Source organism: Mytilus trossulus, chromosome 14 (genome assembly GCF_036588685.1).
Source record: "Mytilus trossulus isolate FHL-02 chromosome 14, PNRI_Mtr1.1.1.hap1, whole genome shotgun sequence".
Lineage (NCBI taxonomy): Eukaryota > Metazoa > Mollusca > Bivalvia > Mytilida > Mytilidae > Mytilus > Mytilus trossulus.
The window spans coordinates 710,612-729,552 of record NC_086386.1 but is presented as its reverse complement, the minus strand read 5'-3'; the positions used below and the strand labels follow the sequence as shown (position 1 = coordinate 729,552).

Here is an 18,941-nt window from a genome sequence, read left to right as displayed (position 1 = left end):
TTTCTTTGAACATTTATAACACAGATCACATCTAACATATTTAGTAGAGCTTACACGAAATAGAATGTTATAATGTTACTGTATAACCACTACAAGGCAATAGACATCACAACATGGAGATTCAAATTGATACTTTTTCTTTTATATGATAAATTTATAAAGTGTTTCTGGTGGAGAACTAGTATAAATATTGTTACGTCTCTCCTGTTTAACTGTCAATATCTTACCATACTCAACAATTCTGGGGAGCATCAGGGAATTTCTGGCAGAATCTATGGGACAGTTATATGACTTGTTTGGAAGGAACGATCTGGCAGTAGGCGTTATAGGTAAAATCTTACTGTTCTCTCACGAAGACCAATCATATGACTTGTTTGGAAGGAACGATCTGGCAGTAGGCGTTATAGGTAAGATCTAACTGTTCTTTCACGGGGCAGTAGGCGTTATAGGTAAAATCTTACTGATCTCTCACTGTGACCAATCATATGACTTGTTATGAAGGAACAATCTGGCAGTAGGCGTTATAGGTAAGATCTTACTGTTCTCTCACTGTGACCAATCATATGACTTGTTATGAAGGAACGATCTGGCAGTAGGCGTTATAGGTAAAATATTACTATTCTCTCACTGTGACCAATTATATATATTAATAAAAATGTTTGCTAGGCGTATAAGTAACAGACATCAAATAAGAGTTCACAATTGGACACATTTGGGATTCAATCAAAGTGACTCTCTATAATCTCACCCAAATAAGGATTAAGATGACATCATAAAGTTTTCAATTGATATGTTTTTTGTCTCGGGAACACGTTGTTGGGGACATAGAAAACACTTGAGTTTGTTCTTCCATCAATTTGAGAGAACGATCTGGCAGTAGGCGTTATAGGTAAGATCTTACTGTTCTCTCACTGTGACCAATCATATGACTTGTTATGAAGGAACGATCTGGCAGTAGGCGTTATAGGTAAGATATTACTATTCTCTCACGAAGACCAATCATATGACTTGTTTGGAAGGAACGATCTGGCAGTAGGCGTTATAGGTAAGATCTTACTGTTCTTTCACTGTGACCAATCATATGACTTGTTATGAAGGAACGATCTGGCAGTAGGCGTTATAGGTAAGATATTACTGTTCTCTCACTGTGACCAATCATATGACTTGTTATGAAGGAACGATCTGGCAGTAGGCGTTATAGGTAAAATATTACTATTCTCTCACTGTGATCAATTATATATATTAATAAAAATGTTTGCTAGGCGTATAAGTAACAGACATCAAATAAGAGTTCACAATTGGACACATTTGGGATTCAATCAAAGTGACTCTCTATAATCTCACCCAAATAAGGATTAAGATGACATCATGAAGTTTTCAATTGATATGTTTTTTGTCTCGGGAACACGTTGTTGGGGACATATAAAACACTTGAGTTTGTTCTTCCATCAATTTGTGCATCTGTTTGTCCAGTCTTGTCTGTGATGTCACATGTACAATTCTTGCTAGAGCGGATCAATTATTTGTCAAAGAATTTTGTTCCTGAAGATTTTGATTATATGGAATATTGCATTGCATTTTGTATGTATGTACCTGTCCCAAGTCAGGATCCTGTAACTCAGTGGTTGTCGTTTGTTAATGTGTTACATATTTGTTTTTCGTTCATTTTTATATGTCTGTCGTCGACGGGACGTTTTATGGTACACCGTTGTCTGTCCGTCCGTTTGTCGTCCACACTTCGGACAATAAGTCAAAAACACGTTCACTAATTTCCATGAAACTTAAGTGAATTGTTTATATCTATTGATGTAAGCTCCCTTTCGTTTTTTTTTTAATTTCATATTTTAAGTTTTGGATTTATGGGGCTTTATTCATAAAAAAGGGGGGATTTTCAACACTTCGGACAATAACTCAAAAAGGCTTTCACCAATGTCCATCAAACTTTGGTGAATTGTTTATATCTATTGATGTAAGCTCCCTTTCAATTTTTATAAATTTCAGATTTTCAGTTTTGGATTTATGGGGCTTTATTCATAAAAAAAGGGGATTTTTAACACTTCGGACAATAACTCAAAAAGGCTTTCACCGATGTCCATGAAACTTTGATGAATTCTTTATATCTATTGATGTAAGCTCCCTTTTAATTTTTATAAATTTCAGATTTTACATTTCCGTGTTATGAATATATATGCTTAAAAAAGGGGGGATTTTCCAATTTTTGGACAATACATTTAAAGCATACAAGACAAGTTAAAAGTGCAACAGGCGTATCATGTGCCAAAGTGCAGCCATTTATTTATACATAGATTAGGCCGTTTGTTTTCTCGTTTGTATTGTTTTACATTGTCATGTCAGGGCCTTTTATAGCTGACTATGCAGTATGAGCTTTGTTCATTGTTGAAGGCAGTACGGTGACCTATAGTTGTTAATTTCTGTTTTATTTTGGTCTCTTGTGGAGAGTTGTCTCATTAGCAATCATACCACATCTTTTTTCTCTCTTTTTTTTTTTTTTTTTTTTTTTTGAATATACAGGAAATTACATCATTGTACATTGCATTTGCTTTAGGTCTTCATTTCTCTAAGATGTTTTTTTTTATGAATTGTTTAAAATGTTTGTATTTTTTAGTTATTGTCCATTTATACATACACATGACATAACATTTGTGCAACGTTGGGGATTTCTGTTTGACTCTGTTTTTTTATTGAATGTTCATGTATTTATTATAATTATACTTTTCTACATTGGCTAGAGTTACATGTATAGGGGAAGGGTTGAGATCTCATAAACATGTTTAACCCCTTCATATTTTTGCACATGTCCTAAGTCAGAAGCCTCTGGCCTTTGTTAGTCTTGTATTATTTTCAATTTTAGTTTCTTGTGTTCAATTTGGAGTTCATTATCACTGAACTAGTAAATGTTTGTTTAGGGGCCAGCTGAAGGATGCATCCGGGTGCTGGAAATTTCTCGCTACATTGAAGACCAGTCACCTGTTGGTGACCTTTTACTGTTGTCTTTCCCATTTTTGGGTTGTTGTCTCTTTGACACATTCTCCATTTCCATTCTCAATTTTATTATAATTATGCCCTTGCAGTAATTTATTTACTCTTATACTAGTACCATAAAAAAAAATTGGTGAGTAAATGGTACAAAAAGATATCCTTTAGCATACATGTTGTAAGTTAACAACCAAAATAAGAAAGATCCAAGACAAACATATTTGCAAAGATTTATATTCAAGTTGTTTTTAAACTTGCCACAGTTGCGAAAATAAATTGCTCATGAAAATAATTGGTTTACAGTAACTGTTTATATATTGTTTTATATTGATCATAACATTCTATACATCCTATCCATGCACATTTCCAGAAATTTATCAATTTAATTATGCTCAGCATTTCAAGGAACAAATTGATGTTACACTTGTCTAGAACATTTCATAACATTTGCTCTAAAATTATAGATTATATCATGGTTAAAAATTTAAAGGTTGGACTTATTTCCCTTTGTCTAGAATTACTGTTTAATCAACTACAACCAATGAAATATTTAATTTGACTTCCCACTGATGATTTTAAGCAATCTTTACCATTCAGTGCTTACAAGCACTTTACTTTACTGTTATTATTTCAGGAACAATTCTATTCACTAATGCGGTAATATGGGGTGCCAATGCTTTTCTACTGATCCTAGACGCCACAGGAAAACCTGGTTTTCTGTTAAAGTATAAAGTTCAGGAAGACAAAAATGTACCAGTAAGTGTAAATACTCATAACCTAACCCTAACCCTATGGTCTGAGTACACAGTTATTTTTTAGTGCATTTCTTAAAAAAAAAAAAAAAAAAAAAGTCCCCACCTGTACTTTCTCAATTATATTTTGAGTGTGTTTTACTTTTTGGACAAATTATAACAAAATTGAAGAAAACTTCATCAGGTCTAACTCAAAATATTGACAATTTTCTGTTAAGGGTTCTTGAAATCTTTTGACAGTTTCTGAAGTGCTAATTATTCACCTTTTTTTCAGCTTGACCAAATCACTACTTTACTTTAAAGTTCATGATCCAAATTTGTTTACAGTGTTATTTCACCACCTACTTTCTATTTGAGGCATAAAACATAAAAAAATAGATAATTTTTTTTATACTGAAAGTAACCCTTAACCTAACAATAGAGTACAACACAAGTGACGTTTTATTGGAACTATGACTTAACCTAACAATAGAGTACAACACAAGTGACGTTTTATTGGAACTGTGACTTAACCTAACAATAGAGTACAACACAAGTGACGTTTTATTGGAACTGTGACTTAACCTTACTTCAAAATTAGATATATGACTGTTTACCTATTTGCCTTTCAGTACTTAAGTTCTTTGATTCAATAGTATTTACTAATATATAAAGCGAAGATTTCTTGTTCAGGGCCAAGGGTTCAAAGGGACAGTATTACGTTGTCACTTTTAATGCTCTCACCATCAATAGATGCCCTGTGATAAACATCACATATTGATTTGGTACTTGTATCTGTATCAAGAATTAATGTTTTGGAGAAGTTAGGATGATTGATGCCCTGTGATAAACATCACATATTGATTTGATACTTGTATCTGTATGAAGAATTAATGTTTTGGAGAAGTTAGGATGATTGATGACTGACAAATTTGACTTTCAGATTTTCAAAAGCTGCCTGACTAACATTTTCATAGAAACTCTAGACCCTTTTTGGTCACTTGATGTAGGCTCCTAGCCGTATCGGAAAAAATATTAAGGATCTGTGCTTGTTTATACACTTAATTTTATTGGGGTCGGTGGCAACACCCGATTCTGGAACAACATGTCTTAGAAAGGTTACCTTCTAAGCAAACAAATAACACTTTTTAGGTTTGAGTTTATTAAGCCCTGCAACTTATAACTTCACAAAAATCTTGCGAAAAGTATGTATCATTTCATCAAAAGTCTTAGCCATTACTACTTATGATATCATATTGATATATGAGACAAATGTTCCTTTTGGACCCTGTCATAACATTCTCCATTAGCCGCTCAAAAAATGGCGTTTGCCAGACCAAACAGCATACAGGGAAACTGAAAGAGACCCATCTGTGTGGCAAAGGCTGTTTTAGGGTGATCTGATTGCTCTACCCCAACCTGCCAATTGCAATATACAGAATATAAATCCAAAGTAGAAAACCACTTGTTTCCTGACAACTGTTCCAACAAATCATCAACATGATTATTCGGGATAAAGGATATGCATCAGCATCTTTGATAGTACGTGCATTTAACTGTCTATAGTCTACTAGTCTACTCAAAACCTATTGATCCCTCACTTCTTTCTAACCAAATGTATCCTAGAGGACCATGGTTCTTCCAAAGGTTGAACCATTTATCTTACCAGCATATCGTTGATATTATGTTGATCTTCTTTCTTCCTAAGACCTATTGGGGTAAGCCGTGGTTGCTGCTTCATTGGCCTTGCTGCATGATGATGATCACCAGTGTCAATCAGGTGCTTCAAAATATTTTTTTGTCCAAGATCTGAATCCAAAGCTGCAAAAAGATGCTTAAATTCCAATAACAACTATGTGTGACCTTGTCATCAAGACTTTCACTAGACCTATCTACTTTTCCAATTCATTACTAAGATAACAATCCTTATCATTCTCTTCTTGACTAACAACTTCAGATTTGCTGATATTTCATACCAAAGTACCGACATTTAGTACTTGGACACTGTCATACTTTTGTATTCAACAGCATTATCAGACGTTACACAGTCTTTCCTCACTTGGTTCAAAAATGCCATTAACCTTAACAGCTAAATCATAGCTCAGAACTTCACCCTGGAATATAACAACCTCTGATCATTGAACTATGCTAGTTTTATCTTTATCTGTCACCAAATAAACGTCTATAGTTTTTTGTGATCATCCCTTTCCATCACTGTATTGCCTAAATCAATTTTTACAACCGTTTATTGGCAGGAAATCTAGTCCAAGACTACCTCCCACCTGACAAACCTGTTACTAGTATAACAATTCAATGACCATGTGAAAGCTTCCCAATATAACAGAAAAAAATACCGATGATTTATACTCTGTAACTTCCTGATTGACCTGTCGTACACTTGGCATATCATCGGACTTAAATTTTTCAAAATGAGTATGCTACAACATAGTGCCCTGCTTCATTGTTGAGGGTATTTGAGCTGAGGAATAAAGATTTACGTTTCCATTTACCACTATGAAGGTCCAGGTGATCCTTGGTTGGTCAGCCTCATATTTCTAGTAGCATCACAATGTCTAGCCCTGTGGCTGGGTTTTCAACAATTAATTCAGAGTAACTTCGACCTTTAAACTGGCCTAAGCATGTTATCTTTATTCTTAAATTCATCTAAATCTTTATGCATACTTACAAATTGATCATTGAGGGCTGCATGCATGCCCTCAATTTTATCTGACAACCTATCATATGATAATATTCTGACGCTCTAACCACCATTTCATTATTGTCTTCAACTCTTAAATGGGCTTTCCCTATTTTAAATTGATTTTCTGCCTCGTAAACCTTTCTACCTCTACAGCTTAACAGATAAAGGAATTAAGGTCAAGGGGGTGATAATTGTTTGAATGTCATATGCATGTCGTTATAATAATCAATGAATCCAAAAAGTGTTTTAAATTAGCTAATGTTTCCTTAACTTCTCCTGTGGCAGTTGGGTAAGCTCTATTCAACTGACGTGGTATCGTTTGACCTAACCCAGAAAGCGACTCTAAAGCCCTCTGCTTCCTTTCTTTCAATTGTCCCCTGTACAACTCTGACTGATTTGGGGGAGCAAATTCCTCATCTAGTGATCAAACCAACTGGTCAGAATGAATTTTCTTATTCAGAAATAGTTAGTTACTTTTTCGTTTGTCTTCACTCTTCGAATCTGAGGATTTAAATGATTAAGGCTGCGGGAAAGTCTTCTTATATACTAGGATAATCTCTAACCAAATTGCATATAATCTATATACAGAAATTAAATTATTCGGTGTTACTGCCTATAGTACTTAAAATCAAGCAATTTATTTTCACCAAGGAATGATTGAAACCATTACCAAAAATAAGGAAATTGTTTTCAGTATTACAACCGTAATTATTTAAAATATGTCATAACAATCGCAAGTAAAAGTAGAATTTGTTATGCATGTTATGTGAACATTTACTGGATTTAAACAATTGCCCACTTCCTTACAGATGTAGTCTTAGAACTTCTTAACTATATCATAAAGGTAATGTAATGTATATTAATATGTTTTTCTGTATACCTTTGTTCATTTTAAGTGATACCAGAAGAAAATGATATATGAAGGTAATAACATTAACGGTACCAATTTTCTTGCACCAGATGCACATTTCGACAATACATGTCTCTTCAGTGACGCTCGTGGCCAAAATATGTAAATCCAAAGCTTATATAAAAGATGAAGAGCTATATTCCAAAAGTTCCAAAAGGTATAGCCAGATCCGTGAAGGAAATCAGAGCTTTGCATGAGGGAGATACATTCCTTACTTTATAATAATTTTTTATCATTTGAAACAGCAAATTTGATAACACAAAAAATCCGTATTTTCATGCCAGTACCAAGTACTGGCTACTGGGCTGGTGATACACTTGGGGACTAACAGTCCACCAGCAGAGGCATCAACTCAGTGGTCTGATTAATTTTTGTCACAATATTGTTAGTGGACTGTCATCCTTCATAGGAATAAATTTTACCCTCCTTTCGTTTTGAGCAAAAAAAAAGAAAATAGAGTAATTAGACTAAATAATCAAAAGTACAAGATCAACAAATTAGAGATTTTTGTCATAAAGTATATTCTCGTCTACAATGTTGGAGAATGTCCTTTGTTTGATTATGCTCATAGGCCAAGGTGAGAGACAAAAACTTTTTAGACCCTTTAGTTGTTGGTTTCCTTGATTTTTATTTTATCAGAACTACAATGTAAGAAGCAGATTATGAAAGACTTTTTAGAACGTTCTTGCATTTTTGGTAGGTTTTTTTTCCACAGTTGAGTATACAAACCGTTCAAAGAAAGTCATACATGTGCTAGAATTTGTTATGCATTGACCAAATGATATTGTGAATATTGAAGAAAGTGATTGCAACTTTGAATCCCTTATATGGCGTATGTTTTTGAGATGTTAAGAGAATGAAGTGAACTGTAAGAAAATAATTAATTTTAGTTTAGAATATTCTTCAGTTAGAACATTAGACTGCCATCTGACAGAGAATGTGTTAACAAAAATGTTATTCCTGTTACTATCATGTCTATTCTTAGGATTAAATTGTGATTTTATTATTATAATCATAGATATACATGTTATGTTTAGAACAAAAAGACATTGGTCTTATGATGGACATAGATAACCTTCATGGTGGGCATTAATGTTTGTGCCACCATTTATCAGAGCATGTCCACGGCTTTCCTGTACATACATTATTGTAATTATTAATGAAAGCTGAAGAAGAATGTAAAACTTTTCTTGTCTGATTTTACACATTTAAAATGATCTTATCTGTTTTACAGGTTGATAGACAGAAGTTAAAAAAGGCTGTGAAAATTGTTTTGTTTAACGGATTTGTTGTTTCATTTCCGATGACATTGTTTGGATTTTGTTTGATGAAATGGCGTGGGTGTATCGTCAGTGGTGAGATGCCTTCATTTGCATGGGTTCTGTTAGAGCTAACTGTGTTTAGTTTGGTGGAAGAAATTGGATTTTACTACTCTCACAGGTACAGTTTTAAAACAGGGAAATTATTCATAGTTGATATACATAACTTCAAGTAGTTTTGGGAACATCATTCAGGTCTAATACACAACACAGAGAAGTTTTTTCAACATATATATAATTTTAGATTATACAGGAAATTTCTCCCACTAGTTTCTGTACCTTGAACCAAAACTATCTGGAATTGAGATTTAATTTAAGTTCGAAATGCCAAATATCTCGTGCATATTCAGCTATAAAGGGCCCTAAATTGACAAATGTAAAATATTAAAAACAAGAAAACTAACAGTCTGATTTATGAACAAAATACTGAAGTAAAACAAATATGATATACAAACTGAATAATAGGTTCCTGACTTGTTTATATTTCAGAAAAAAACACAATATTTGGTGCCTTTTTGTGCTTCTTTGTTACATTTGTTGTTAATGTAGAGATATTAAGATGATAACACAATATTGACTGTTGTACCCCTATTTTTGACATTTTTACTCTTTGATTATGTTTGTTTTGTTCATGCATCGTTGACAATTTAATGGAATTCGATGCGACTGTCATATAAGTGAGAGGTTTAGCTAGCTATAAAACCAGGTTCAATCCACCATTTTCTACATTAGAAAATGCCTGTACCAAGTCAGGAATATGACAGTTGTTACCCATTCGTTTGATGTGTTTGGACTTTTGATTTTGCCTTTTGATTTTTGATTTTCCTTTTTGAATTTTCCTCGGAGTTCGGTATTTTTGTGTTTTTACTTTTGACTACACGTTTTATTATTCAGACATCAGCTCTTTCCCAGAAATTATTTTATCATTTTATATCACAGACTGAATCTTTAACAAGATTTAAATTTGTTTTACATTTACAATTAATGAACTGCCCAAGATTCAAATTTAAACATTTAGATATTAACAGCCTAAGAATTGATGCATTTTGATTTCAGATTGATGCACCATCCCAGACTTTATAAGCACATTCACAAGCTACACCACGAATGGACAGCTCCAATTGGGATTATCTGTATCTATGCTCATCCTTTAGAGCATTGTATCAGTAATTTTATGCCTATTATGATGGGACCAATACTAATGGGGTCACACTTAGCTACAGCTTGGATGTGGTTCTTCATTGCTCTGGTGTCAACCGCTATATCCCACAGTGGTTATCACTTTCCATTTCTCCCATCACCAGAGGCACGTGATTTCCACCATCAGAAGTAAGTACTTTATCTTTATATGTGGTTCTCATTTCCCATTCCTCCCATCACCAGAGGCGCACATGATTTCCACCATCAGAAGTAAGTACTTTATCTATATATGTGGTTCTCATTTCCCATTCCTCCCATCACCAGAGGCACATAACTTCCACCATCAGAAGTAAGTACTTTATCTATATATGTGGTTCTCATTTCCCATTCCTCCCATCACCAGAGGCACATGATTTCCACCATCAGAAGTAAGTACTTTATCTATATATGTGGTTCTCATTTCCCATTCCTCCCATCACCAGAGGCACATGATTTCCACCATCAGAAGTAAGTACTTTATCTATATATGTGGTTCTCATTTCCCATTCCTCCCATCACCAGAGGCACATGATTTCCACCATCAGAAGTAAGTACTTTATCTATATATGTGGTTCTCATTTCCCATTCCTCCCATCACCAGAGGCACATGATTTCCACCATCAGAAGTAAGTACTATATCTATATGTGGTTCTCATTTCCCATTCCTCCCATCACCAGAGGCACATGATTTCCACCATCAGAAGTAAGTACTTTATCTTTATATGTGGTTCTCATTTCCCATTCCTCCCATCACCAGAGGCACATGATTTCCACCATCAGAAGTAAGTACTTTATCTTTATATGTGGTTCTCATTTCCCATTCCTCCCATCACCAGAGGCACATGATTTCCACCATCAAAAGTAAGTACTATCACGGTGTCAACTATGTCAGATTTTATTGGTCCCAACAATTAAGGAATGAGGGGCGACAAAAAGGCCCAAATAATGTTTTTCTTGGTTTTTGCACAATAACTGCAGTAAGTAAATTAAAAATCTATGAAATTTAATCACAAGGGTATGACCACAAAAGGAAGGTTGAGATTGATTTTGGGTGTTTTGGTTCTTACAGTTTAGGAATTAGGGACAACAAGAGGTCAACATTAAATTTGTTCTGATTTCATCAAAAATTGAATTGTTGGGGTTCTTTTATATTTAGAAATTTGGCCCTGTTCTCAAATTGGACTACATTATGGTCCAAAGGGTCTAAAATTAAACTTACTTTGATTTTAACAAAAAAAAATAGATTCTTGGAGTTCTTTAATAGGCTGTATTTGATTGAATATGTACCTAGATTTTTGTTTATGGACACAGTTTTCAAGTTGGTCCAAATAGGGCTTCAAAATTAAACTTTGTTTGATTTTTAAAAAAATTGAAAATATGGAGTTCCTTGATATGCTGAATCTAACCATGTATTTAGATTTTGAATATGAACCATAAAAGGTAAATGCCCCAACTGTCCAGGGTTGACCTCTGTGGTTGTATTAAGCTGCTCCCTGCAGAGCATTTTATTTACATTGTCATTGTTGTTACAACGTTTAACAATTGTTTGAAATACATACACCAGTTCCTGAATCCTCAATGTGTGGTCTTAGATTTGTGCTATTAAAATAATGGTTATAGACATTTTTTTGTTGTTTTTTTCTACTGCCTAAAATTATACATTTTCAGATATTGTCTCACCTAATATTGTTTTATAGGTTTACCAACTGTTTTGGAGTTCTTGGTGTACTTGATCCTCTCCATGGAACAGACAACAATTTCAGGGATAGTAAAGCCTACCAGAGACACATCATGTTACTAAGTCTCACTCCCCTGTCTCAACAGTACCCAGATACACCACCTAAACAATGTTTGGAGAAAACATCAGACAAAAAACATGAATGAAGGGGTTTAGCACAACAAGTATTTTTGTAAAACCACCTATTTTACAAAGTGCTATGATTTACACTTTTTTCATCAGTTTATTTGTTACCCATGTGATATTGAAGAGCATACTGTATGATCTTTAACCTGTAGCCATTGTAAATTAATAGGTTGTTAAACCAGGTTTACTGTTGTGATTTGATGTGTGAAGGTAATATGATCTGATTTACAGCTTGGTTTTTTATGTCCATATGTCCATATGTAATTATTGTGAAGGTTATATGATCTGATTTACAGCTTGGTTTTTTATGTCCATATGTAATTATTCACCTAGTCAGTTGGAGTAAGTACAATCATTTGTTGTGATGTCTTACTTAATTCTTATAGAGTATAATGACTTTTTAGGGCACCCTAAAAGTTTCAATTTGTTTTTTTAATTTGCCTGAATTGTTTTTGTTGAAATTAACACCCAATATAACTTATCTACTGACATGGAATTCCAGAACATATATATATTTTTTTATCAATATTCATTTTGCATTGTTTATATAAGCTAAGAAATTAATTTAGCAGACATTTTCTATGAATGAAAGATAAACTACTATAACTAGATTGCTTCACATTAAAAACATCAACATGATCAAGGTATATCATGGTGCTCATAGTGTATCTTTCTTTTTCTTTGAATTATTATTTTGACTTTAATTTTTGATTGTGCTGTTGGTTTACCAGTTACATATCTCTTTTTATAAATTTTATATAAACTTTTTTTTTTTTTTTTATAAATTATGCCTTGAGTAGAATAAAAGAATATTGAACTAAACTGGTCATAAAGTTTACTTCAAGATAATGAGTTTTGTATTTAAAAAAATGTATGTAAGAAATTTTACAAAGATAAGCTGCATAGACCTGTAACATATTTGTGTATATATAGGGGGAGGGTTTATATCGAAAAAAAACCTGTTTAACCCCCGTTATTTATGTTACAGATAAAAACTAAGAAGTGAACACTGATGAAGTGTACTAAAATACAGAAATACCAGTGTCTGTTTACTCTTCTATGCTATAGTTTTGAATCTTATTTTGAACAGAATCCTTTCTACTATTCTATAAGGATGTTAACTGGACTAGTGACTAGAGGTAGCTATTAAAATTTTATTTTCTATGCATAATCTATACAAAATCTGACAATTTTGCACAACCTGCAGCAGCATGAAAAAAAGTCCAGTGACCCATACTTTTAATATATTTTTGAAAAAAGCATGATAAAAACTTCATTTTTACAAGTTATCAAAAAATTCGATCAATTTTAATTAAGACTCCCTAGCCACCTTATACATTAAGTCTACCTCCATTGTCAGCATCAGTCTTGTGATTGTGATTTTCATCTGTCTATAAAATTCAGAAATCACTTGGACAATTCTTGTTCACAGTCAACCTCATATTTTTAAAGGTTTTCTTGTCTATAAAACAACAAGGTCAACAGTGCCAAAATAGTAGTACTCTGACCTGCATTAAATTTAGATTAATTTCAGTTGAAAGTTCAGCAGTTATTAGTTTTAGGTTAAGTACACCTTTTGTTTTTAAATGCAATGATGTAATTTTTTCTTCTCACCACTGACACCGTGTATCATCAGTTCACCCGATATAGGTACTAACCCAGCGGGCATGATCCATTTTGACCTTACACGGTAACCAAAATCTTTTTTTTGTTTTATCAATATTCAATGTACATTTCTCAACATTTGAAATTCCTGAACAATTAACTTGTAAATGCGCAAATAGTTGTCAATCTCAACACCAGGTTTAATTTTGATACAGTTGTCGAGACGTTAACATGTTTTATCTGAAAGAAAGCTAATACAGGGCAAAAGTAATAGCTACCAATTATAAACCTATCTGTGATTACTTTGTTCCTTTTTTTAGTAATAAACGAGCAGGAAAAAAATGTTTTTGTGTACGGTGTACAGCAACTAAACTATGCACCACACAGAAAGATTTATGTGGTCACTAAGCACCGTACACAATGCTTCTTTTCGAAATAAAATATCGAAAAATAACATATGTATAAGAGATTTCAATGCCAATTATTGAAACAGCTATTCTTATTACACACACAAAGTGGCCTTCTATCAGAAAAATAGTTGCAATGAATATATAATCATATCTGATGAGACGAGCGTCAACTCTTTGACAAGTATTTGCACATGTTTTTAGTAATCTTTCTTGTTTTGGGGAAATAATGAGACATATCTAATCATCAACCTACGACCAAATAACAATTATTTTTAGATTGATAAACACATTGATGTAATGTGAAAAAACAAAAATTTTCGTTACCGTGTTAGGTCAAAATCGCTCACGCCCGCTTGGTTAGTACCTATATCCGCTGTTGGATGATACACAGTGACTGAATGACTTGTGCTTTTCCTGGTACTTTTTTGTATTAAGTTTTGTGGCATTTAGATTTAAAAAAAATTATACATTGTGAAATAATGATTATGATTATAATACTCCATTATACATTGTTATAACGTCAGTTAAGGTTTTAGTTTTGCTTTTTTTAATGCAACAATCAATGCAGTTTTTCCTTTTGTGATATTTGTCATTGTAAATAAAATATTATTTAATGCTGCCTATTTGTAATATTATTTTGTTAAATATTTGTTTAATGTCAAAGGAGTTGGAAACTTGTGTATATGTGTAAACTTCTGTGTCATTTGATCTCTTGTTGAGATTTGTCTCATTGGCAATTAAACCACATCTTTATATGATTTTAATAGATATCAGGTTTAAAATTATGTGGACCAGACACTTTTGGTTTTTATACAAAAGACTTGTCAGTGATGCTTGAATAAAAAAAAATCAATTAAGGTATACAGTTCACGGTTTTGATATATACAGCCAAGGCAATCTATGTCTGGGGTAGAACATCCTTATTATTGTTTTGTATTTATGACCATATCAATTATAACTCCTGGGGTAGAAAATCCTTATTATTGTCTTGTAATTATAACCATATCAATGATAATTCATGTCAACACTGACAATAGACCTTCAAAGAATGTATTTTTCTTTCAAGTTCTCATCTTGGTGATGGAAAAAAATCAGAACCCATAAAAATTTCAACCCCATCCACATTATTGATATTATTATTATTTACAACAACAAAGGCATGCATTCATTTTCTATTTACATTATAATTTTTCAATTAAAATAGTGAAGTAGTGGAAAAAACAATTCAAGAGCTGAAAGTCTTTGTAACTTGAGGGAACTTTATTTATATACCCTGATATGTAAAGTAGGGAGATGTGGTATGATTGTCAATGAGACAACTATCCATCAAAGTTCAATGTAGTGGATGTAAGCATTCCAATGCTGCTCATGACATTTAAACAATTTAATATCGTTTCAAAACATTTGATAATATATTGATACTAATAGCTTCATCTAAATTATAGTACACTGTCCTGTTATCGGTTTGACCTCATTTTTATGGTTAAGTGACTACTTGAAAAATAAGTTAAGATTTTTTGTAATGTTGAATACTCTCTTATTATAAGTAAAAGGATAACTATATTTGGTATGTGCGTACCTTACAAGGTCATCATGCCCGTCAGACAGTTTTCACTTGACCTTGACCTCATTTCATGAATCAGTGAACAAGGTTAAGTTTTGGTGATCAAGTAAATATCTCAGATACCATTATCAATAGGTCCAGCATTTTCATGGTTCAGTGGTTATAGTTAAGTTTTCAAACTACCGCAAACATTGAAATTTTGTTGATCGTATATTGGTATGACGTTGGTGGCGTCGTCGTCGTCGTCGTCTGAAGACATTTGGTTTTCGCACTGTAACTTTAGTATCAGGAAATAAAAATCTATGAAATTTAAACACAAGGTTTATGACAATAAAGCAAGTTTGGGAATAATTTTGGAAGTTTTGGTCCCAACAGTTTAGGAATTAGGGTCCACACAATGGTCCCAAATAAGCATTTTTCTTGGTTTTTGCACAATAACTTTAGTAAAAGTAAATAGAAATCTATGAAATTTAACACAAGGTTTATGACCACAAAAGGAAGGTTGGGATTGATTTTGGGAGTTTTGGTCCCAACAGTTTAGAAATTATGGGCCAAAAGGGTCCAAAATTACACTTTGTTTGATTTCATGAATAAATGAATTATTAGGTTCTTGGATATGCCAAATCTAACAGTGTATTTAGATTCTTAATTGTTGGTCCTGTTTTCAAATTGTTTTACATTAAGGTCCAAAGGGTCCAACAAAAATTGAATTCTTGGGGTTCTTTGGTATGCTGAATCTAACCATGTCTTTAGATTTTTGATATTTGTGCCCGGTTATCAAATTGGTCCACATTGAGGTGTAAAGGGTCTAAAATTGAACGTTATTTGATTTCATCAAAGAATTTTTGGAGTTCTATGATATGCTGAATCTAACCATGTATTTAGATTTGATTTTGGATATTGGACCATAATAGGTAAATGTCCAATTTACAATTTTTAAGTTTTAAAGTTTAAGTTTCATTCTGTGTCCGAAACCTATGTTGTGTCAACTATTTAATCACAATCTAAATTCAGAGCTGTATCAAGCTTAAATGTTGTGTCCATACCTGCCCTAACTGTTCAGAGTTCGACCTCTGCGGTCGTATAAAGCTGCGCCCTGCGGAGTATCTGGTTGTGTTTTGGTCTGATTTTCTTATACTGTATGCAATAGGTCTACTATATTTGGTGTCTGGAATTATTGTAAGGTGTATATGTTTAGCTGGCAGGTGTCATCTGACCTTGACCTCGTTTTCATGGTTCAGTGGTCAAAGTTAAGTTTTTGAGTTTTGGTCTTTTATTCTAATACAATATGCAATAGGTCAACTATATTTGGTGTATGGAACTATATGTCAGTCGCGTAGGTTTTATTTGACCTTGACCTCATTTTCACGGTTCATTGCTCGGTGTTAAGTTTTTTTGTGATTTGATCTGGTTTTTTTAAACTATAAGTAATAGGTCAAATATATTTGTTGTATGAGAGAATTGTTAGCTGTACAAGCCTGTCTGGCTTGGTTCATCTGACCTTGACCTCATTTTCATGGTTCATTGGTCAATGTATAGTTTTCTTGGTTAATGTTTAGTTTATTTGTCAGTTATAATAAAGCTTTATATTAAGGACTATCAACATAATATCAATGATTATTAAAGGAGGCGAGACATTTCAGGATGTACACTCTTGTTATTTAACGAGTCTTATTCTTACGATAATTCTGATAAAGGCATTAGCAAGGCCTTCAACAATGAGTAAAAAACATAGTATCAAAGTCTTCTATAAATGACATGACATGAAAAATGTGTAACAATTAAATTGAGAAAAGAAACAACATATTTTATAACAAAACAATCAACGAAAAACAATTATAAATCAACATTTAAAGGTCATATCAAATGGAAATACTTCATATAAAGACATTTTGCAAAATTCTAGACTTGACTCCTATGTATCATCATGGACCAATGAAATATATACTCAATTCCGAGTTTTATGATTTATGTAAGGAATCAACCAATATTTACAATATTTATAAAAAAAGAATGGCCAACGTAGATACAAGTGTCTTGTCTTAGGGAGGGATAAATCCTACTTTGTAAAGGATCACTCTGAAAAAAAAAAAAAACTTCTGAAACTCACATTATCAAGATGCTTGAATGTTTATTGACAACATATTTGTTACGTTCGGAGGATGTGAATTTCAACAGACTCGGCATTCCAATGGGCGCCAATTGTGCCCTTCTTCTTGCCGACTTATTTCTTTATTATTATGAGGCTGACTTCATATAGGAACTTCTAAGAAGCTAGCAATATCCTTTAACTCTACTTTCCGCTATCTAGATGGCGTTCTTTCACTAAATAATACAAAATTTGGTGACTATGTTGAACGCATTTATCCCATCGAACTAGAGATACAGGATGCAACATCTACAGTTAAGTCGGCTTCATATCTTGAAAGAGGGACGAAAGATACCAAAAGGGACAGTCAAACTCATAAATCGAAAATAAACTGAAAACGCCATGGCTAAAAATGAAAAAGACAAACAGACAAACAATAGTACACATGACACAACATAGAAAACCAAAGAATAATCAACACGAACCCCACCAAAAACCAGGGGGATCTTACATCTAGAAATTGACAATGAGTGTCGGTTGAAAACTAAATTTTACGACAAAAGAGATTATTTCAGCTTTCCAATTGTGAACTTTTAATTTTAAGTAGCAACATTCCAGCAGCACCTGCATACGGGGTATAGATCTTCCAATTGATACGATATTCCCGTGCTTGCATTTCCTATCATGATTTTCTTGATAAAAGGTTGCTGCTCACAAGGAAGCTATTAAACCAAGTGTTTCAAATGGTGAAGTTGTAATCATACCTTCGTAAAGTTTACGGACGCCATCACGAGTTGGTTGACCGTTATGGAACGTTTCACAAATGATATCGGATATGTTCCTCACGTCGTAACTGCAATCCCCTTCCCGTTCATGAATGTGACCTACCGAATTAGACTATTTACCGGATTTGTTATAACATAAGCGACACGATATAGCCTTTTTGTGCTAATGCGGCGTAAAGCAACCAACAATCAATCAATGTTATAACATAAGCAACACGACGGGTGCCAGACGTGGAGCAGGATCTGCTTACCCATCCGCAGAACCACCTAGTTTTTGATAAGGTTTGTGTTGCTTATTCTTTAGTGTTCTTTGTTGTGTCATGTGTTCTATTGTTTGTCTTCTTTCATTTTTAGCCAGGCGTTGTCAGTTAATTTATGATTTATGAGTTTGGCTGTCCCTCTGGTATCTTTCGTCCAGCATTTACAGCGTTTTTAAAGTACGATTATATGCTATAATATAAAAAAAATCCCCGGTAGTACACAATAGATATCAAAAGTACCAGGATTATAATTTTATACGCCAGACGCGCAAGTCAGTCTTTACATACAAAAACAACAAAAAACGCAAAAAAACAGCGCTTATATTTCTGTTCTTCATCTCAAAAGTCAAAGTACGGACTTTTAGTCATTTCAAAGTCATATGAATAGAGTGAGTGGTGAAAAATAATGTTTATCCAATTCTTGAACCAATGCATGTATATATCATAAACTAAGTCCTCTGTGCACGATTTTCTCATTTTTTACGCAAATAAATTGTATAATCGACAATTTGTTTTCTCTCTGTCTA

The 18,941-nt window shown here is 33.3% G+C and overlaps 1 protein-coding gene across 2 annotated transcripts; it reads left to right on the top strand.

Annotated features, from left to right (window-relative positions):
* The first annotated feature begins 233 nt into the window (after positions 1 to 233).
* Positions 234 to 14,337, top strand: LOC134695792 (fatty acid hydroxylase domain-containing protein 2-like). Of its 2 annotated transcripts, XR_010102848.1 has the most exons (6): positions 234 to 329; positions 3,632 to 3,753; positions 8,574 to 8,779; positions 9,715 to 9,987; positions 11,535 to 11,911; positions 11,977 to 14,337. XR_010102848.1 is itself a non-coding variant. In XM_063557200.1 (5 exons), the coding sequence occupies exons 1-5, from the start codon at positions 275 to 277 to the stop codon at positions 11,719 to 11,721; spliced, it is 843 nt and encodes a 280-aa protein (XP_063413270.1). In that variant the 5' UTR covers positions 234 to 274; the 3' UTR covers positions 11,722 to 14,337. The 2 variants fall into 2 exon arrangements, 1 of the variants encoding a protein (XP_063413270.1); XM_063557200.1 differs by having other exon boundaries at positions 11,535 to 14,337.
* Positions 14,338 to 18,941: the final 4,604 nt, after the last annotated feature.